Source organism: Melanotaenia boesemani, chromosome 18, assembly GCF_017639745.1.
Source record: "Melanotaenia boesemani isolate fMelBoe1 chromosome 18, fMelBoe1.pri, whole genome shotgun sequence".
In the NCBI taxonomy this organism is placed as follows: domain Eukaryota; kingdom Metazoa; phylum Chordata; class Actinopteri; order Atheriniformes; family Melanotaeniidae; genus Melanotaenia; species Melanotaenia boesemani.
In genome coordinates this window covers 13,702,112-13,725,636 of record NC_055699.1, presented here as the reverse complement: position 1 = coordinate 13,725,636, position 23,525 = coordinate 13,702,112, and the positions used below count along the sequence as shown (strand labels likewise).

General features: G+C 37.9%; 2 protein-coding genes across 5 annotated transcripts in view; both read right to left on the bottom strand.

Moving 5' to 3' along the window:
- Positions 1-7,830, bottom strand: part of sulf1 (sulfatase 1) — an 82,856-nt gene extending 75,026 nt beyond the window's left edge. For 2 of the 4 annotated variants that reach the window (XM_041967809.1, XM_041967811.1), the window contains exon 1: positions 7,628-7,830. The gene's annotated coding sequence lies outside the window, so the exon portion shown is untranslated. Of the gene's footprint in view, positions 1-168; positions 352-7,627 lie in introns of those variants that run through there. The other 2 variants (XM_041967808.1, XM_041967813.1) reach the window with 1 other exon arrangement.
- Positions 7,831-11,649: 3,819 nt separating this feature from the next.
- Positions 11,650-23,525, bottom strand: part of c18h8orf34 (chromosome 18 C8orf34 homolog) — a 70,541-nt gene continuing 58,665 nt past the window's right edge. Inside the window, exons 11-15 of the mRNA XM_041969042.1 lie at positions 23,355-23,481; positions 18,628-19,118; positions 15,982-16,078; positions 13,231-13,269; positions 11,650-12,425 (exon numbers count right to left, since the gene is read on the bottom strand). Of these exons, the coding sequence (XP_041824976.1) occupies positions 12,418-12,425; positions 13,231-13,269; positions 15,982-16,078; positions 18,628-19,118; positions 23,355-23,481 (762 nt within the window). The 3' untranslated portion in view covers positions 11,650-12,417. The remainder of the gene's footprint in view (positions 12,426-13,230; positions 13,270-15,981; positions 16,079-18,627; positions 19,119-23,354; positions 23,482-23,525) is intronic.

Below are 23,525 nucleotides of genomic sequence, written 5' to 3'. Positions count from 1 at the left end.
CCTTTCACACTTGAGTTGTATCACACAAGTATGATACCAGAACAATCTTTCCCATCAATATCTCACAAGCTCTATATACAGTACCAATCAGCTTAATAGTGGTGTGCAACTTTGGTCATAAGAGAGAAAAGAATTAGTGACAAAATGGACCAGTCATTTCACACTGACCTCATCTCAACCACCATCCGCGTGTAAACTTTTGCAGCCTGTCTCTCACATCCTATTCAGACCATCTTGGGTGAAAGCCTTAAGTCTTCCCTCATTCAATAAGATGCCTGTCCATTCTAGCTGAGGTTTCCATGTCTCTCCAAACATAGGTCTGAAGAAAAGTCCACCAGAGAGAAATCCCATCTGTGTCCTCATCTATTCTGCAGGTTTGGACATGAGCAAACAAATGCTTTCACAACCCTGGCAACCCTTTTTACTTCACATGGGTAAACTGCTGAAGCCTACACACGAATCAAAGTTACTGACAGCAGACCCAACACCCTCTCATGGACTGAGAGACAAACATTGTGGTAGTCGCACACAGAACGAGACTTCCTGGCTCTTTGTGACACTGGAGGCGAAGTTGTCTGAAAAGCTTTGAGATACAAACAGGATGAAATCCTGCCTTCTGAATAGAGAGGAGATCTATGATCAGAGCTTTCTGAAACTACTAACAAGCCCTAAACTATGGCCCACTGAGGGCAAATTTTTTGTTTGCATATGGTAATCATTGTCTGGACACAAACATTATCAAACTCTTTAATGTAATGTCTTCAAACAATTGCTTTTAATGCAATTAAGTACTATCAAAAGACAGAATCTTTTCATCTTTAATATCCCTCTTGTAAGTCTGAACATTCAAGTACGAAGAAAGAGGAGCTTTGAAATATCTGCCAAGACATTGCTTATTCGAAACACAACTTGGTCATCAGAAAGAACAAAATATAATTCATGCGTTGAATTTTGACCAAGTCAAAAAATTTAATGGCACAAGTGAATATTTCGTCATTGTACATTACACTTTACAACTGCTTTTAAATTTTAAAGCTGCCTCCTGCTCAGCTGAAAGCATTATCCCTCTTTCAATCACATGTCACACAGGCACAGAGCAATGCGATGGGAAAGTTCACTCCTCAATTGGGGTGTTTGCTTGGACAGATTGGACAAATATTTCTTTTGTGTGGTCGTATCCTTGCCTCAGTTCGACTCTGACAGCCACTGAAGAGGGAGTGAACAATTCAAACTGCACTATATTATGGGCTGGGTGGCTGCTCTTTCCCAGACGCATGCCGTTCTCACCAGCTGTCCGTTTACACTGCACTACCAGCCTTAAGTATCAATTAGGTTTATGGGGAAACTGAGGCTAATAGTACAGTAGAGGCATAATTAAGATTGCTAATGACAATATTTCATGTAAAATGGAGTTTTTGGCTCCCTAGTGTTGAAGACTGTAGAAATGAAGGTAAAAGTAAACATGAATTGTTCAACGGTTATTTAAAAAGAACATATCAATTCAAAACATCAATTTAAGTGCAAAGGATTATGGCTTTTCACGTCAGTGAGGAGGACATGGGTTTAAATGACAAGTCAGTAAAAAATAAATCCCCATCCTAGAACAAAACATCCAACCCACTTGTCATTGTAAACTAAACTGCAGACATAGAAAGACGACTTCACATGTCTTTTGCACCATATGGGGCTGTTTTAAGAGTCAAAGGTTCTGTAATAGCACACCAACTGCAGGGACAAACAGCAGCCCCGACCACATGTTCCTGTAAATCAAATCCTCCCTGTTCTTCTGTGTCATTGTCTGACAACCAGCACGGAATAGCAGGTTATTGCATTAAGATCACTTCATAGTCCTGCTTCACAGCCTGTTTGAGGAACCTTGTACCTATGTGCCTCGAAAGATCAGAAACATTGATGTGTTATTATAATTAGGCAATGCCTAAACAAGTTTATATCCAAAAAATGTACACACAATACCAGTCTTCTGTTGACAAACTGAGGAGCTATAAAATTTGGTCTTTGAAGCCAAGTTATGAGAGAATATAAAAATAGGTACTCAGAGAAAAAGGTAAAAAATGTTCCGTTCCCTTTAATTGGTACTTGGATGAAATCCATTTTCATTACTGATGATATTGCTTCTCTTTTTATCTCTCTCCTTAAATCATCCAATTTATTAAGTGCCATGGTAATTCAAGCAAAGAAATAGTTTCTCAAAGCCTAAATTAACAATTATCCTGTTGACTAATATTGGTCATAAACACAAACAAACAATACTCCACTTAAAGGGTCCAACAAAAATGAGTATCTTAGCCCTTAAGACTCCAGATTAAGTTGGCCTTATTAGCAACATCATCTGTGCCCTCTTGTGGAGGGATGGCACAGTTCATCTCCCTAATAGGGCTTCGCTCCAAGCTGATCTAATGATAAAAAAAAAAAGACAATAGCAGCAAGTGGAACACACTGAATCAACACGTTAACCACCTTTTCTCTTCTCTCTCACAAGCTTTTCTCTTTTCTCCCTCAAAACTGCAGGAATCCCCAACATCTTTCAGCTTTATGGAAATTTATGATAGAATCTGCCCCAAACCCTCATTATTTGGCCATGACTTGGAAAACCATAAAACTTAAGTATGATATTTTCATATACTCAAGTCCAACTATGATATAACTTGACTGAAAAACATTAAAATTTCTTGGTTAGCAATGTTTTTTATTAATTTTTTTATTCAAAGTTTGACGTAATATCTAAAGCAGTTTAAAAGTGGAATTCTACAGGAAATGTCTATCACCATCCCACTGACACAATGGAGCAGGATGAGGAGTTAAAGGAATGAGCCTGTAATGAAAAAACTATTGGAAAAGAGAGCAGAACAATCAGTACAGATGAAACTTCAAATATAATCTTGAACTGGTCTAATAAAAACATTCACATATTTCAGTCCTGATTAATGCAATTTCCACTTTTAGGTAAACCTCCAAGGTCCTAAATGTAAGGATCTTCATCAGATATTGACAAAGGAGATGTTGTAAATTATGTTTATGGATCACATCTTGAGGATTTATAAGTCATAGGTATGTATTCTGTGTACCTAGTGATCATGTATTTACTAAAACTGCTTTGGATACCAAAAAAGCACTTTCCTCCTTATCCAGTAAATATATTTTATTGTCATGTTTACTATTGTGTTGACACCAGTGAGATCATTTACTACTGCGCCTGCTTGCCATCCTACGCTACAGTACATATTGTGCAGATCACACTTGTGGGTTATAGAATTTTACAAGATTGTACCATTTTATTTTGCTTCAAATCTTGGTAGAGTGGCTGCAGTGGTGATGCAAACCCACTAGTTTAGGTAGCCTACCTGCTGTGAAAACATTCTGAAACTAAAGAAATTATTTTAACTCTGTCCCTGTGGTTCAAATGACTGAGGTTTCAGAAGAACGTGGTTTGCATAAATATTACAATTACAACCTTAAGATGAAAACAACCTCACATAAAAGTGAGGATTAAAATGTCTTTAGGGTGGGTAGAGCGGGGGAAAACAATCTTTATTGTGGGACAGCTGCAAGGACATCCAATCATTCTTTGTTCAAAATAATAAAACTAAAACCTAGAAAATGGAAAGCATGACTCACAGCTGCAATAGTTCAGGGAATTCATCTTCTATCTTCATATTCTCAACATTCAAAACAGCTCATGACAAACACCCACACAACAAATGTGTTCTGTTAATGTTCCAGTCTGCCCATTGTGCTCTAATACAGGCAAACCTAAACTAACATCATGATCCCTAAATAATTCCACCTCAGATTGCAGTGCATTACTGGGAAACTGACATTAGACTCTTGGCAGCATTAGGCTTTGATGAGGGGAACCAGCGTCATCCTGGCAAATGGGATGGGAGAGAACCAAACAATTCTAATATCACCCACACTGACACACTATTAATCCATCTTCTGTAATTTACAATGCTACAGGCTACAAAAGGCACTCTTCCTCTATTTCCCAACTTAAGGACATGATAACTTTGGAGAGCGGGGGAGAAAGAAGAAAGAAAAAGGAGCTGCAGGTGTGAAACAGTTGAAAGCTGTCAAACTTCTGGCAGTGCTACAGACATTATTTGGCCTCCTGTGGTAAGAGATCCATTTGAGATTAACGGAGAGAGCCGATCACGCAGCTATTCCCATTCCAAAAGGTCAGTAACAGCATCATCATTCAGTCCTACTCCACCCTTTTCCTGTATGCTGTCCCTTGGAGAGCTGATAAAATAACAAGAACACAATAAAAGAGCCTTTAGTGCCAAATAAAATGAGTCAGTATTATTTGAACTGCTCACCCAGCTTTTGTATTATGACGAAAAGAGCATTAGATTACATGGATCTGGAACTGTAATGGCTTAAACATTCAGACGTTCTTACAGACAGGAAGGAAAACAACTAAATCTAATAGAATCTTGTAAAGACTTCAATGAACTATGTCATCGTAAATGTAAGACTTAAAACCAACTACTTTGGCACAGGCAATGGGCACCACATACATGAGTGCAATTTCTTATATTTGTAACATTTTCGCATGCATTTAATATGCTACTAGATATCATTAGTAAATTAATACCATGGCTGGGGTTTCTCCTTTGGAACAACAGTGCAATCATAAAAGCAAAATAACAAAGTCCATCTATCAAAGTTTAAAATGTCACAAACTTCCCATCAGCTTCCAAGATATGGTCAGTTCCTCAAGTCAGATAATCAGGGGAAGGAATCATTGAACACAATTTTTTAGCAACACATTAACTTTTTGCCAACAAAGCGAAAAACTACATTATCTGTGTAACATTGTTTTACTTCAGCTCAGTGTTAAAACCTCAGATACAATTTTGCCCTTTTCTTTTTTTGGATTGTTTTTTTGGCCTAGTCCCAATTTCCTTATCTTGGCCCTTCCCCCTTAATTTAAAAGAGATAAGGTGAGATTCTAACAGGGTTTTAAGCCAAATGGATAGATAGATGACTCCTTACTGAGCCCTAAAAGTAAAACGGGGAACTTACCTATCCAAAATAGAAAAGTGGGGTCAAACCAAGTAGCCTTTTGTTTATTAATGTCACTACATTCATGAACTGTCCCTTTCAACTCCGTGACTCTCAGTAAACACTGGTGCACCAGTGTCTCACTCTACCTGCAGCACACAATGTCCCAGCCCTGCTGTTTGTTTTTTCTTCTGCATGCAAAGCAATGATGCTGCAGCGGAGGTTATTATTCCTGCTATATAATATCAAAGAAAAATAAACACTAAGCATAATTAAACCAAGTTATACCCAAGTACAGTATCAAGGAAAGGTATGCATTATTGCAGCTGAGTCGAAGACTTGTGTTGCAATGAATGAAAATTTTCCAAAACATTGTTTCTGTCATCCTGAGAGGTGCTAATCTGTCTAAAGAAAGCAAACAGCAAAAAGGAAGAGGTGTGACAAATTCGGATAGACAAAGATTTCAGCATGATGACTAAGGCTAATTTGTTTTGACATCTTTAGGCATAAAGAGGAAAAAAGTTAAATTTTTGTAGTAAAAATGGGAGATTTACACACCACAGTCAGATTCAGCCAGTCTTGGCTTCAAATGTTTTCTGAAAAAAACCTGCGTGAACCATTTTATAAAAATTATACAGCAGAAAGTTTCCAAATTATTTGCTCTGTCAAGGTTTTAAATCTGTAAGAGGACAGGTCATAAGATAAAGCATTTGTCCAGTCAGATAGAAAACACCTGTATATCATTGCAATACTGCCTGATTCCATCACATGTTAAATTCGGTGAAACTGCAAAACTCTGTTAAAAATGCCCATGTAGAAAAATACCATTGGTCTTCACAAAGTCTTGTCTCAATCTCTGTAATAAATTTTCCCACTTTTATCTAAAACAACATGGAGAGAACTGATGTTTCAGAACATATTAGTGAATTCAGGACTGTGACTGAAATTATCATGTTGCATAATACTTAATGAAAGAATATAAAATATTTGCTACACATAGAGTTGCTCCACTAAGATAGCTAAAGAGATGTCAAAAATGTATCTGTTCCACCCATGCACCAGCAGCCTCCAACAGAAGGGCTTTGACAAATGGGTGAAAACAAACACTCAAAAAGAAGAACACTGGTGGTGAGTTAGTATAAAGCAGCATGAGAATGTGTAATAAATCACATCTGTGTAGACTCAATAAATTCACTGCAACTTTATATGTAAATGACAACACAAAAGAGCAGGGATCAGGATGGATTGTTGGTGCTATCTGAGAAAAGGATGGTAAAACAAAACTCTTGACAACAGAGGTGTTCTACACTACCCCGAGGGACCTTTCGTGGATACAAAGCAGTTTGACAACAGGTATAAATATGATCAGATTAACCAGTTCTTTGTCTCTGTCACTATATTTTGTTTCAGTCTACTCTAGACTTGGATAAAAACATCAACTCGAGCTAATGCAAACATTTCCAACACATGGTGCACCACTAAACCAAGGTTAGATCTCTGCATTTGAAGGATTAATAACAATACGCATACAGAGATTCCCTGGAACCAAAGACAGACACCAAGTTTGGATGAGTCATCTGATCCAGGTCTAAACCTCACCCACCACAAGGCCTTCTTTGAAATGATCCCCAAGCGTCTGGAATACTGACCACATCATGGTCAGGGAGAAGAACCATAAATAAGTATGAGACAAAAAGGGAGATGAGGCAAGACAGCTCAGACAGCCATTCACACAGGATGAAGTCTCACAAGTTAACCTTAAAGTGAAGAGCAATGCCAAGGCTCAGAGTACTCTGGAGTCTGTTAAGATTTGACAGAAAAGCCTCACAATTAGGATTTATGTTCATCCATCCACTATTTAATCCCTCTGGATCTTCTTAGAAACAACATTACACACATGATGATGACGTTTTTCCAAAGGCTCTGAAAAGAATTTGCATGTCCTGATTGTGATCCTTTTCCCTCAATGAGTCACTTCCATGTTGTTTATCAGAAAAATTAATACTGACATCTTGATCAACATGGGAAAACATTCAACAAAAGTCAATATGAGTATATTCGTATGTGTAAAAAAAGGAAGGCCAACAAGGTGCCACAGCAATACAACTAAAAATCTTCGGAAAACTACTGGCCTAAAAACAGATAGGCACATGTTTAATACAAACAATGTGTCCCTCAGCACTGCAGAAGTCTGGCCAAACCCAGCAGCCTCAACTCACACAACAATGATGGATATCTTCTGGTTTACAGTGCTGGAGTAACTATGGTCAAACACTGTTAGCTGCCTGAGGTCAATCAAACTTAAATACTGAACTGATTTAAGGTCTGCTCAAGAAGCAATAATAAAATAAAAAGGTTGCAGTAGTCTTTTCTTTCTCCCATTTGGTTGTGGCTAAATCTTAAGTGTTTCATGGTAACACAGCTGATCCCTTTAACCAGACATAAAATAAATCCAAGCTAATTTGGAATAAAGTCAGTTATGTCAATATCAAAGACGGCCTAAGTCCAAGGTCCTGAAATTAGCCAATTCAATATATGTGGGAGATCAAATCTCTTAAGAAAATAACGTTTATATAAGCAAACATGATTTGGGTGAACTTACCTTGAGATTAGCTTCATCTTGGACGCTGCTCCACCCGAATTACAGATTGGCTGTTTTATTTATATATAATTGCATAACCGACTCCTGGCTTTAGTTATGTGCTTTCTGAACTATTGTTTAAGTAAAGTTTGTTAATATTCTTAAAGTAAAAAAAAAATAGAAAAAAAAATAAATAAAGAAAGAAAGAAAAACACACACAAAAAAGCGCGTGCCGCTTGTCAATTTGCTCGCGCTAATGATGACTGCAGGCGGAAATGATTGCTCGTTAAAATTGTATTTCATAGAAGTAGAGCCACAAATTAAACACGTATAAGAACGTACGTAATTTACAAAATACAACTTCAATAAACCAAATCAAACATTTGAAAATGTTTTAGTTAGATTTTATTTAGGCTACCGTAAAAGGGAAAAAAAAGGGGGGGTTTGTGAGGCTTATTTAATTTGACCACCTCTAATATGTAAAACAGCTCCGATTACTGGTTGGAGTCGATGAACTTAATGTAAAGCCACTTTTGTTTAGATTTTGATTGAACTGTGTTCAGTCAGAGGCTTTTTCATGTAGATGTAAGACGGAAAGAGGCTATTTAAAGTTATTTAAGCCAATAGCCATCACGCTCCTTAACAAAAATAAATATAAAAAACACAACCAACAAAAAAACGCTACAACATCAGGGATATTTTAAAAGTACCTTTCTTTTCATCTTCATGATATTAGTTACATTTTATTATGTCAGTAGATCACATTTCCATTAAAAAAAAATACTGTATGTAGGTTTATAATTCAAAATTAAACATTTTACTTAATTTGGGTCAAATTACTTCTTGGATCAACGCTCTTACTATAATTTGTAAAATAAACTGCTGTGGACGTATATAATATTCTACAATACATAATTATTAAATTATTCTTTAAAATAATTTCTAGTTAATCCATTTTCTGATGTATTTGGTTAAAAATTGGTCACATTTGACCTACTAAGTGATATCAAACACTCTTCTTTCAAATTGTTGATAAGCCATAAACTGAGCTAAAATCCAGTCAACCTTCCAGTAGTGCTGAATATTTCAGCAGCTGTGACCATTGTTGTCCCTGTTGTCATCAGTATGTCTGCTCAGGATCTGCTCTACAATCATTGCCATTGACCAGACTTACTGCAACAACATTAAACTGTTTCTACATATCTTTGTGATTATAACTTAAGAGTAGCTACTTGAGAGTACAGCAGAGAGCAACACTAACTCACGCTGATTAAAGACTTGGAGGAGCAAACAGCTAAGAATGGAGGAGGCTGACTTTGTTAGTTCTGTGAGAACAGGCAGTTCATTTCACAAAAAACAAAATCCAGATAATAATTGTATCTTAAATAACTACTGTAATAAAAAAAAATGCCACATAAAACTCCCTCGGGTCATTCTACTGAGGACTCACACAATAATACAGGGTGTTCTGTTAGAGTGGCTTGAAGTACTAACTGTAATAGCCGTTTACTTTGTTTCCTTTATTATTATTATTAAAGCGAATGGTTTTAACAAGTTGTCCACAGAGTATCAGAGATGACAGCATATTGGGGAAAATAAAAAACACTCAAAGTACTATATTATACAATCATTTAGCAGACGCTTTTCTCCAAAAAGACTTACATCTGAAGGTGGTTAGGCAGTAGTGTTAAGGGTCATGCATAAGGACCCGACTGGAAGGTGTTAATATTCGTGCCCTGTGGGATTCCAGCTCAGGTATCCAGCATGGGAGATAGATGCTTACCCTGAAGCAACAATTTTGCAAACACTGTCCACAAAGTCTTTCTGTCACCCACACACAGATTGCTACATTTCCACATACATACTCACCATACTGGAACATTTCAAGCTATAAATGATACTATCTGTATATTCCCTCAAACTGTACCCTCCATCCACTATAGAATTATTTGAGCTGTATGTCAGGATAAATCTCAGGGTGTTCAGTTGTAAATTAAGACCTGGGTCAGTCTGTTGACCTTTGATGGTGGTCCAGAACTCCCAGTAAGTACAGTGATGTCTGTCCCTCTTCCTGGGTGGCCCCTACAGTTGCTTTAAATGGGCCTGGTGTGTAAAGCCTCTACATTGCACAAACTCTGAGAAGATACAAAGAATCATTGTCCACAGGAACAGTATTAATGAAATGAAAATTGATCTGATTCTCAACATATGCAGCTAATGTCCCACTGAAACTAGATGATGTGTGCAGCATAAAATGAACTTTTATTGTTCTAATAATCATAATGAAGTTATAGAGCAACAACGTGAGATGCGATATTGTGACTCTCCCACTATTTCATCTGTATAACCGATGACATATGGAGACATTTGGAGGAACAAAAAGGAAAGGAGAAGCATCAGATTACTGCTTTTGTGTGGCATCTGTGGCAGTAACTGAAGTCTTCTTTACTCATATTGTCTTGCCTTGCTCCAAATCTCTCCGTGCTTTCATACTTAGCTGACATTACAAATGGAAAACTGGAAGAGACATCTGAACTCAGAGAAAATATTGATTGTAAAACAGAATTAACATGCTGATGATCTGTGGAACAAGAACAGATGGCAACTTCACTCAATGCCTTCCAGCATGGGGGAAGAAGAAAATGAAAGTTCTAACATGCAAAGCAAAACATTTCCTTTTTCTGACAGGAAAATATTGTTTATAGTGTTTTTAAATGATTGTATCTGCGACTCAATTATGCCATGTCCTAAAATTCTTCCACATAATCTTCTAACCACATCCCTTTCCAATGAGAACAAAAGGTGTTTAAATACGCAGAACATTAATCCACAAGCGATGTTTTACAGGATGGGGTTTTAAAGTGATTAGTCTTCTCACACATCCTTTTACAGGAATCATGAAATGAGACTGGAGATCTGAGTAGTTTGTTGGCCACATCCAGAGTGACTGTTTCAAAAAAGTTGGCACAGTTGGGTTTATGTTACCACAAAACTCAGTAGGGTTTGAATGCAGGGATCAAACTGTATCCATGATGTGTGTGCGTCTGTAGAGCTGACGTCGCCTGTGTAACCCTCAGACAACCACAGTGTAGCTGACACGTGCCCAGGCAAACACACAAGAGCACTGTAGTCATGGCCCAACAGACTTCTATGTCTCTGTCAGCACCTCAGTGTGAGTGAGAAACAAAAGGTTTGATGGATGTGGACAAAGTCCAGATAAAGCCAGTACAACATAACGAAAAAACTGTTTTGGTAATTTTCAATAATGTGAACAAAACCAAAATGGAATCTGTTCAAATACAGTAAATCATATGTAGAAGTTAAAGTAGTTTTGGTTGTTTGGCTAAGTTTTACTTTAGGTACTAAAACTAAACCTAAAAACCTAACATGCTGAGGTAGGGTCAGGCACGTATTATAGCTTGGTTTGAAATGCACATCAAATATAATTTAAAAAAAACTGTATTTTTTTCAACCATTTTTAATAAAATACTTAAAATCATTGACATTTTACAATTCCCAGGCTTTTCTAGTAAAATCAGCCATTAACGCTGTAGCCGAGATTTCTGCTCCGAATCTGTCGAGCATCTGTCTCAAGAGAGTGAGGTCAGACAGCTGTATAAGACTGAAAGAACAAATCCTGACTACTTTTGAGGCTTTTGAAGCTAATTTATGTAAGCTATGAGGATTTGGTGAAATGACAAGTTAACGCAAATTAAAAAAACGAAGTTGGCCCAAACTAGGCAGAGCATTGTGTTCTGGTTTGGCTAAAATCTGACATTGTCTTGTTTATTTGATCAACACCAAGAGCACAACCAGTCATGTCAATCAACCAATCAGTGAGTTTGTACTTTTGCAATGTATTTTCTCTCTATTGCATTGTTATTCACAACTCCTAAGAGGTGAGGCTCCTTGTATAGAGCTGGGGAAGCAAATTGGGAGCTGCACAGCCAGTTTCCACCAGCTCCTCCTGACTGAGATAGGAGCTGCAGCTGAGCGAGTCCCGGCATGCTTTACTGGCAGAAGAACAGCCATAGAGCCAGTAGCAACAAACTGTGCGTTTTTAATACATCTCAGAAGGTGTTAGAAAATGAATACATTGCTATATTGATACTTCATGCAACCTCATAACACAGAGCTTCCTCTTCTTGGGAACTTCAACTGCTGATGAGCAGCGATGTGGGGAATGCTTGATAAAGGTTTTGAATCATAACCAAGTCATTTTAAGATGAGTTTTCAGGGAATCAATAACTGCTAGAGTGGAACTTTAAGTGTTTTTGCTTGTGGAAATTCAGAAAAAAATATTTGGCATTGACAACATATGGGGTAACACAGTACACTAGAGTCAAAAACAGAAAAATGCACCAAAATCATTTTAATTAAAATAACAGCATTCCATATTTTCCATCGACAGCTTGCTTATTTGCTATCTGAAAAACACAAATTCTTTAAACAGTGCATCTCAATAATACGTTCTTAATATAAGTGTGCTATCTTCATAATGTGAATCTGCACTAGGCCTAGAAAAAGAGTCTATGAACAACAAAATGCATCTGTTTTTTGGACTCCATATCGAAGTGTAATAGCATGCTATGGAGCAAACAAAAATAAATGGCATATTCTATACTCTCAAGTAATATTTTCTCATTTTATCATACAGTTACAGTACAATGTTTATGAAATATCTGTGAAAAAGTGTACAATCGTATTTTCATTCATATGATTTATAAAAATAATCGTCTCTGTACACATATTCAAAATGTCCAGTTGTTTGCATAATAGTTTGATTGGATCAGTGTCTCTGGTCTTCATCACTATAGGCCTGTGAAAAATGAAAGACAAAAACATCAGTCTCCTAGAAACCAGAATGGGACACATTTAACCGCCAATAAAAATAATAACTAAGCCAATTACCATTAAATAGCCTTTTAATATTTAAACATGCCATAGACAAACAACATGAGGTGGAAAATGGGAGTTAGTACTGCCCAGTGGAGGTTCCAATCACCATATTTCACAACACAGAGAAGTTCTGGGACAGCTCTGAGCTTTAAAGTTTGGTTGCCGGGGCAATGCTCTGGCCTCTCTGATAGACAAGCAACACCAGAAGGCTGCTCTCAGATCTCAGTCCAGACTGGCACAGTGACACTGGGAACTGTGGGCACCTTCGGAGCCACAAGAAGGGGAACCGCAGACAACCTCAAACCAGACAGACTTTCTCCTTCTCCTAAATGTTGATGCTGTGAAGTGACGCTGTCTGCTGCATGTAAACTCAGAACCCAAGTGACTTAATGGAACTGGGCAACAGTGTTCCTGTCTCCACACACAGGCAGCCTCAAACCAATCAGCTCTCAGAGCTGCTGTGCCCTTCATTTAGCCTGTGACGGTAATTGAATGGTCCATAAATGAAGGTGGAGGCTCCTACAGCAAGTAAACCATTGGTGGTTATGTGGCTTACATGTTGTGGCTCTACAAATGAGATCACTGACAGACACTGAGTCTCTCTGAGTTTGAAGAAGTTGCTTACTATAGCAGGGCATGGAGCATTGCTAGCTTTTGGTGGCTCAGATGAAAAAACACATAAGGAGCTGATAGGTTGTGACACCTCTAACTGTTCAGATTCTCACCTGAAAACACAGATCTCATGTTGGCATCTCGTGAACCACCTATAAAAACATTAATGTAGAGAATTAGTCATACAAGGAAGCATAATGTTTCTCAAAGATACTTCAAAGGTTTGGGGAATACCTTGTTTACTGTCTTGGAAATAATTATGTAAAATGGAAAATCTTATAGTGCATCTAAATGCTTTAGTTAGACCTGAATCTGGAATATTTTGTGCTTTGTTTAAAAAAATGCAAGAATTAGAGCAGTATCATTTTTCTCATGCATCTCACAGCAAGAAGGAAATTACGCACACCCTTTTGAGTCACTGTTTATGTTACTTTTTATGCTTTACATGTACAATAACTAGAGCTGTACATTTTTAAGGGTTTCTTTCAGGGACTGTAAACGGCGTGTATGGTCGAACGGTTCATATAGGTATATGAACAACACAATGTTCTTGTCAAGTATATAATCTTCAAAACCACAAAGAACTGTGGCAAATTTATGATATTAACAGTAAATTTCTTCTCACTGGCCACATCAGGCATGTTGAATTCCTGAAGGTGCTGTGCAGAATGGCCAGGGCAAGTGAGGAGAAGGGGGCAACTTTCATCTCTATGGTGGAAAGTGTGGTGGACGCATTGTGGAAGTTTATGGAATAACAGGAAATAGCAATGGATTTTCCACTATTATTTAGCTCTCAGTCCAGACACATCTGCTGAGATTCTGTGTAGACAGTTTACCACACTAATTATGTGGACCCCAAACTTACTGACGCACAACAGCATACCAGTACGTGTGAAGGCATTCACTTCCCATATTCTTGCCAAAAGAGAGTAATCAGAGTGATTTTTCTTCAGTTTGTTTGGATTTTCTATTTTGAGTAACAACAAAAATTAGAACAATATTTCATTTTTACATTACTCTGTACTTTAGCAATACTTTATCATTTTTTGGCACAACATGTCATCCTTCAATGGGAGGAAATCACTTCATACCTGCAGCATTTCATAGATTAAGCCAACTTTCTAGCTTGTATCCATATGGTCTTTAAAGTTTAGCTTAGCTATGGTCTTGGTAGTGACTAGTGAGGCTGACCATAGTCCTTTGGGATGTAAAATGCTTTCACATCATACTTTATCCTGTTAGGCATCTGTGTGACCTGAAAACTTGAAAACATGCCGCCAAAGGCATACAAACTGCCCCCAGAAAACACACACACTCACACAAAAAAAATCAGATTAAAGGGGCAAATGTGATCTCTGAAAACAATTTTCATGTCTTACCCTGACTAATACAATTATTTTCAAGCACTCACACTGAGACCAGATTTCAGCGATCAGTCCTGTGGGCCTTCTCTCACGCCAGAAGGTGCTTTGTCACGTCTTGTGGCTGTTTGGTCTCTGTCAGTGTCTCTCTCCGCTCTCTGAGCCACGTTTAATTCAATCTGTGCTTCATATCCCTTCTCAGCATGCTATTACCATTGCCAAAGCTTTAGAGCAGGCCCCCAGGGGCTATTAGGAAAACGTATCCATTTATTGTGAAAGATACACATTTGGCAAAACAACGACCCTCCGGAGGAACTTGTCAGAGGGTTATATTTCCATGTGACAACCATTCGCCTGCTTGATCTTTTCTTTGACTGGAATTCTTGTTTCATAACATCAGGGAAGACTGTCTCTCTTATTTTTAATCCCACATGCAGTGGATTTTCAGTTTGGGAAGCTGAGGAGGACTCTCTTCTAAATCCTTGCATGCATCTTTTATTACCACCTAAGTGCAGAACTGGTCCATAACTAGAGGTGCTGACAACCACAACATGAATGCAAGTTTTGGAATTTAGTTTAGTTGTAATTTCTCTTTGAAAAACACATTGGTGCATTCATTTACTGTCACAATAAGGGCAGGTGTTACACTTAAAGAAGTCTTTGCATTAAGTTAAAAAAACATTCTCAGTATGCTTTTAGTTTTCTTCTGTATATTTTTATATTCCACTCAGCAGGTTTGCAGAAATACGCAATGTTTACCAAAGTCATTTTTCATTTAGAGCTGTAAATTCTTCTCTGGATCTCAAAGGATCGGGGACATTGAGCTATATGTTAACCAATGCTAAAAAAGCATAAATCTGACAGTTCCTTAGTGCATCACAATGTATTGAGAAGTACTTAGTTTCAGTCTGCTGAGGCTTTGACCATAGGGCCTTACTGCCACATGCCCTCATGCAATTTATGGACCAGAACCTTCCAGGAGGTCTAATCTAATTCCGTCATGTTCAAAGTGAGTTTAATGTGCTTCACTGTATTTCAGCCAGATCCTTACTGCGACTGGATTTATGATGTTCAGCAAGAGCCGTTCAAGTCTATCGAGTAGATCTTGATAGAGATAAATCTCTCACACGTTGCCAGAAAAGGAAATTTTACATGACAACTTTCCTCCCATTTAAATCCCCAACAGTGAAATATGGAAACTTTTAGCCTTCGTGTTCCATCTAAAACTTTCACAAGGAGTATTTTACTTTTGTCTCTTTAATGCAGTAGTATGTCATTGCAGCAAAGTGACATAATGAAATAAACCTCACATCTGACAGAGGGTATAAAAAGCATCTGTGAGAAGGTAAAGTCGTTAAAGGGGCACATTTGAGAGCCTGAGAGACCAGCAACTTAACTAAGCTGTGAATAATTACTTTCCCATATAACAGGAGCCTGGATCAATTAAAAAAATGTATAAATATATATAAACAGAGGGAAGGAAGAGCAAAGTAGGTCACTCACTCTTATCCTGCTCAGGAGGCTCCAGGATGTCACTGTCTGTGTCACTGGGAATATGCCAAGGCTGTCGGATGGCCATTAACTGCTGGTAAAACTCATCCTGAAATGAAAAAAAAAATGACACATCCAAAGTGATGGGAGATGGGATTAATTCATAAGCTCTGTGAAAAATACACAAAAACGAAATAGCTTAAGGTCAGCGTATTTTATTTAAAAAAAAAGTTGTGGTAAGTCACTAAATAAAGAGAACATGTAGTCATCTACAATTCCCAAATACATATCAAATGCTACAAGAAGAATGCAATAAAAAAAAAAAAAAAAAAAAGTTTTTCTGTTTCTGATGCAGTCTTTCTCATCTGTAAAACATGTGGTTTAAATTAGTTTCATATCATTGCATCATGTTTATTTACATTTTGCCCAGCATCACAACATATTTGGACGTTGATGATGAACAGATATGAAAAATATTTTCATGTTCAAACAGAGACATGCCCTAAATCCTTATACTCAAACCAGGGACCAACTCATTGTGAGGCACTGGTCCCAACACCACCATGTAGCCCAGGAAGCCCATTAGTCTGAGCCATTAGCGCTGTTATGCTGGCCTCTCAGCAGCTCCAGCAGCTCTGAAAAGCTGTGGAGACTCGCAGGTTGTGACAGCTGCTGGAAGTTGCTGCTGCTATGATTTGAGCTGCTGTCTGTCGCTAGATGAGGATCAGCAGGTAAAGAATAAAGTCCAGTGTTACTTTTACACCTCTCAAAAGAACAAATCCGTCCCATTGCAGGAATATGTCATCAGAAACTCTGTAAAAGAATAGAAGTCTGAAACTAGCAGATCTACACCATATAAGCTCACATCCCTTCATATGCGTTGGTGGGCGTGGTTTTCTATGCTTGCAAGGCGAGGACTCACCTATTTGCATCTGGAGGCAGGGGCTGTGGAGTTTCAAAATTTTCTCGTAACATAGACAACCTGTCTATGTCACGACAAACATAACCTGGTTTTACCCTGTAGAGGCTTTATAAGCCTTTTTTACCCACAAAATCCTGTTTTATCAACAGTTTATGTGGTTTTCATCACAATTACTGTGTTGTTTGCAGCTCAAAAAACACATTTTTGAATTCACTATTCTTTTAATTACTGATTCAATGTCCTCCTTTTTACTTACACACCAAGTTGTAGGTATAGTTTTGACAATAAACCCAAACATTTCTCACCCAAAAGGCACTCACTGTAAATACTATGCAGCATTTAAATGTACTATGTTCTATACCTTGAATGTGTGAACTTTCTATACTTCTATACCTTAGACAACAATTCCTGCTGTAATGGGATCTTCCTTACTGTGGGATTGTTATATATATATATATATTAATTGCAAAACTTTTTTTTATGTAACCATTCAAGTAATAACAATAAAAACAGGAAAAAAATTGCTTCATTTTCCTTTAATCCCTTTTCACCCAGTTTTCAGGATTCTGCTACTCTCTAACCAGGCTTCAGACTTTCTACAAGGAACCAGGTGGCCTCAATAAAAGCAGACTGGGTGCACTGAAGTAGTGTTTTGGATAATGTCACTAGGTGTCAACTGGCATAACTGTCAGAAAGTATACAAAGGGACTGTAAAACTCCTGCCCACTATTAAGAAAGCCTTCAAAAAAGGCTCATATTTAACAGCGCTGCTGTTAAGTAGATCATGAAAGAAATATAAGTAAGAAATCCTACTGAAAGTACCTCTTTAATGCCAGGCTCATTTTTCCACAATAAAATGACATCCTACTGTACAGACCTCCATGACTTGCCACCAAACCCCACACGAAGTGTGTGTGTTTGGCTGGTCATGCATGTGTGTAAAGGCTCTCATGTTTTATACTCAGCTTTATTCTCTTTACATGTAGAGCACAAGCTCACTGTCATCATACTAAAACATTACCATAAAATGGAGGCTATTATCAAGCCCCATGACCCAAAGTTTTATCCTATGTTTTAAACAGAGTGAGTACACTTGATCTATTTCGCTGCAACATGTAGAAACAGATGGTCACGGAAGATGCCATTTCCATTTGAAAGTGATTTGAATTAGCTCATTTGCTTTGAGAGGATCTCCTCCATTCTCTGACAGCGACAGTTGATCACACAGGGAGCTACAGCCAGCAGACGGTGAGCTAAGCATCAGCTGGTGAAGCAGCAGGAGTAAACAGCTAGGCTGCCTCTGTCTAGTGGTTAAGCAAATATACAAAAAGTAAGTGCAAAAATAACAATTTTATGGTGACTTTTTGTCTGCCTGACCTGTAATTTTTGGAGTCTGGTCATGACTATCTCCAGGAAGTCAAAAATTATTCTCTCCCTCTCTCTTTTACATCTGAAAGAGTCAGGCTCACCTTTTCAGATAAAATAACTTAACTGCTGCTAGTTTTTTCACTGACAGACATGAAAAATGAATTTAATCTCTCATCTGAGTCCTGAAAGGTTAAGGCTCTTCCAGAGGTATTTGTGTTGGAAGCATTTTGAGTTTTTAAAGTGAATGTAGCCACAGTGCAACACAATCTCCTCTTCAGTGGTCTTATTTTTTAAACAAAACTGACATGAATAACTGCCTATATGAGCTCTCAGCAAAGAGGGAAAATGTTTCAGTTTGAGGGTCTTACCTCTGACAGATATGCCCGAAGGCTGGCACCAAGGCTGTCTGTAGTGCTTAATCCTGGAGGGGTGAGCAGCGGTCGAGGATGTGTTGGCTGACTCGTGGGAGTCACAGGGCGGCTTCGCGACCTCCTGAATGTCACTTCTTTATGAGATCCAGGGTTGAAAGTGGAGCGTGTCAGCAAGCTATTTGGGGTCAGGGGCCTGCTGGGTGTTCTGGGGGTTTGAGTCCTGCTACCAGGGTTGCTGGGAGATTGAGTCCGACCCATGACCAGGGTGGTGGGCTTGGGGTTTAGTAGAGGGAGGCCGATGCTACAAGGCTTGCCTGAGAGGCTGCCAGCAGGTGACTGGGGTCTGGAGACAAGGCTGGGGAGAGGAAGTGTGTCAGGTAGTGTCCTGTGGCGCAGAGGAGTGTGAAGAAGACTACCATGTGGATTATTAGAGCTGCGAGTGGTCATCTTTCCTACTTCTGCCAGTTTGGCCAGGTCCTTCTCAACCTCTGTTGAAGAGAGGAAGATGATCCAAATCAAAATGAGGAGTGAGCTGGCATATTTTCATTATTTAAATTAAAAATTTCCCCCCAAAATGAAACAAGTGATTTTTAATGTAAGCATGATGGAGCCTCTAACACTTTATATGTATTCCAGTTAAACCCTTAAAGGAACTTCCAAGATTCCAGCATAACGTCAGACTTGTTTTGATCACTGTGCAGAGAAGCTGGTTTACGTCCCACCGGACAGATGATTCACAAATTTTACTGAGCATTAAAGTGGGCGAGACTGCTTGCTTTAATCCTTCTTCTGGGTAATGATGACAATATTTATAGACCTTGTAAACTGTGGTGAATCCAGCTTCCTCTATTAGAAAAAGTCCTGAGCTGATATACAGTAAGTATAATATGTCTTTTTTTTATCCCCTGTTCCTGACAAAAACACATTTGTTTGCTTCACTGGTAATTCAGTTACATTTCTATTTGCAAAAGAATCAATGCAGCCAACTTCTGTGATCAACATCTGGGTTATTTTTCCTCCATGTCTCGTGCTTTTATTCCAAATTTTGGCAATCTGCAATCAACAAAGCAGTCTGGGAGTTATCATCTGAGTGGCATAACTTCAGGAATGACTCATCAGGAGTGAAAATTTCTGGAAAACTGTCTACGTGAGACATGAAATGAATAACAAAAGGAAGCATGTCAACTATTTCACAAACCTTGACTTCCTTGTTTTTGAGCAAATGATGTTTTACAAACAACATTTTTTCATGCAATAATATGAAACATGTGTCTGCTCACTGACAAATACCATTTAGCATGCAAAGCAGAAAATGTCTGCAATACTATCCTACATTCACATTAGGGGAAATTCAGTGTGTTTACATGTCTATTCAAAACAGTTTACAACAGTATTCTTTGGGGATCAAATTAATTTATTTATTTGACAGTAGATTGCTGTTTATGTGCTTTAGCAGCTCTGATTGCCTTTTTCATGCACTCAGTAACCTGCGTGTGTGCTGAAGGGTTTGATTTTAACACATTGTAAATTAATGCTTTTAAGTTGGGATTTCTTGTTCATTTTTGCCTTAAAGCTGCAAGATTATTAACTTAGTCTTTGCTCAGTTTGCATCATAACACCAACATTTGGCTGTATGTAACAACGAACCTCAAAGCAGTATTTCAGTTAGATTACTGGTTTGCAAAACATCATCTTGACCATGACAACTTAACCAAACCCTGGCAACGGCAGTTAAATAAATGATGCATGGTTTAAAAATGAATTTCCACATACAATATACCAGTGTAGAGATCTTTTCCACCCACAAAATGTCTGGTGTTATTATTATATCATGCTGTAAACAGGAAACGCTCACTAGTAAATTCCAGTAAGGTTGATATTTTCAGCTCAAGATATTTATTCTCCTAATGATAACACCAGTGTCTTAGATGGTGAAAATATTCCTTTTTTCCTTAAATGGTCACTCCACTTATGATCCTAGTATAACCCAGTTCTTCTGAGTGGCCCATAAGAAGCTATTTCATTTTGAAGTTCTGCACATTTTACTATATTGCATTCAACATGCATCACTGACGCTGATACAAAATTATCCAGCTGATCAAAACCAGAAGATCAAAAATACATCTGGAATGACAAGTCTTGATTCAAAACTCAAGAAAAACATAAAGGAACAAAGAAAGCAGGGGTGGAAAATGAGACTGAGAAGGAGTCAAGAAGAAAAAGAAACAGATCGAATCTATTAAAGTCTTTGATCAAGAAGCAGTTGCACGTGGTGAGAGAGTACACAGCCACAGCACGCTATAAAAGCATTCAGAACTCATGCAATCTTTATTGGGTCCCTCCTCTAAAAATAAACAAGCGTGCTAATGACATATTATTTGCCTGTAGCTATAACGAATACTGTGTGCTTCAACGAATTAGAACACCACCCACTGTCCTTAGTTAGATGAGATGAAATGCTGTCGTTTAACTTAGTGTAGAACTTTAATACTTATTGTATCCAAAGTGCAAATCAAAACATGTCATCCAGTTTTTTAAGCTAAAAACTAACTAACCATATTTGTACTTTTGATGGAAACATATATACTAAAATCCTCACAAAGTTTAAGTCAGGGATGCCCAATTCTGGTCAAGTGTAATTGTAAATGGACTTGTACTTATATAGCGCTTTTCCAGCCAGTTTGACCACTCAAAGCGCTTTACACTACTTATCACATTCACCCATTCACACATACATTCACACCCCGATAGGCACATCAGGAGGCAACGTTAAGTGTTTTGCCCAAGGATACTTATACAGGAGGTTTTAGATATTTCCCTACCTACTTCAAACCACCAGACTACAATGAAAGGATTATTAACAGGCTTCTGCAGAACTTGACAAGGTGTCAGGGAGCAAAAAAAACGTCTAAAACATGCAGGATAGTGGCCGGTAAGGACTGTACTCTTACTTATCCTCTGCAGGAAGTTTAAGTATACCCAGACAACAGATGTGTTGCCTTTTTTTTAATAAGTTACATAATAAATCCTTTTTTTCTCCATTTTTTAAGTACGTTTTTACAATATATTTGACCTCTAAAATTACATATTATGTTTTATATTAAAAAAGATGCAGTTCATATTTGAGATGGAACTACTTACTGGAAACACAATATGTTATTATTGACCATTTCTACAAGCCATAAGTATGTTTATATGTGAAAATTTAAATTTTATTGAGGAAAAAAAAAATCTAATTCCTGTACTGGTTCTTTAATAGTAAAGTTTGTGAACTTTAGCCAAAATATTTCATTATGATTACAGCTCATTTGCTCATAGTCATGAGACTACCATTGTCAATATTAGTGTACAAAATGCATAATGTGTTTGGGAAATAAACTTGAATTTCACTAAACTGGGTAATCTTTGTGAGAGTTCTTTAACCCATTATAACCCAAGTTTTCATTTAAAACAATTTTCCATAGCCTGAAAGTTATTTTTTAATAACTTTAAACTATCTGAAGGGACAATGGCTTACTAAACTGGTTGAGTGAGCAGCCCACTTTTAATGATAACAGTGTCATGAAAAGGTTGCATGTTTATAATAAAGCATCTTTTGCTGCACAAATTGAATCAGAAATAATGAAAATTCTGATTTCTAAATTAAACAGGGGTTCTTTGAGACTTTCAATTAGTATTTATTTATATGTAAACTGCATATACATTAACCCAAAAACAAAGACTAAAGTGATGCAAGAGCAGCTTAAGGTAATATTTTGAAATGATACATGAGGTTCGGGCTCGTGACGTGAAACTGATTAGCAGCTACTGCAGCTCTGAAACATTTGAAATAACTTCAGAGAGTCATTTAGTTGAAGCTCTCAGCCTGAACATTCAGTAACTATTTGTAAAACAAATTACAAATCAAGGAAATCTGAAGACCTCAAAAGTTGGTGTACACTTCAAACAAATAATGATTTTTAAAGGATCACACTGTTTTGTTTGGATGGCAAGTAGTCCATTTATTGCTGACGTGCAGCTGAGCTGAGGAGGTCACAGCAACTGGACGAGCATTGTGTGACTCAACGGGTCCAATATGCTTCGTATAACCCTGGTGTGTCACACTGTGACGCTGTTAAACAGAGTGGGAGGACATTCATAAACAAATAAGTGTGTGAGACACATGACAGTAAATGGCAGCATTCCCTCTGGCCTCCACTTCAGACTTTCAAGTGATTCATAAATTAAGAAATACTTGATCTTCATGACAACAAAAGCAGTCTCTGACTCACCCAGATGTCACATGTGTCAAAATGATGCATAAACTACATGAAGAATGATATATTTCTAAACTGCACTTTGCTGGGAAAAATCGGTCAGCAGTGCAGACAGGCTGACGAACTAAGCTAAGCAAAGACGTGTAACTGAGGAACCTGTTATTACTGGAGCGAATTCCCACCATGTAAAAACTACTTACTTTTAGAATGAAGACTAGTTTTTAATTAAGCAAAACAATCCTTTTGCCAAAAGTGGCTCATTCTTTGGCTGGACTCTGTCCTCAAGTGCTATCTATACCTCTTTTAACTTCATAAGTCATGATTAAAATGTGTTTGCAGAGCATTCAAAGGAAGCATTTGACCACAAATCATCATTATAGCCTCTACCTCACACAGATAAACTCATATACTCTAAAGCTCACACCACAAGTGCATGTTTATCACACAAACGTACACGCAAGTGCTTACCAGCGAGCTGTTTGCCCATGTTCTCCAGCTCTTTAGAAAAGAGGGAGTCGCCCAGTAGCAGACCCGTTGGCCCAGTAGAGCTCCCACCTCTCACAGCCTTCAGATCAGTATCCCAGACAGCCTGACGCTAGTTAGTAAGAAGAACAGGAAAAAAAAAAGTGAGTAAGTCAC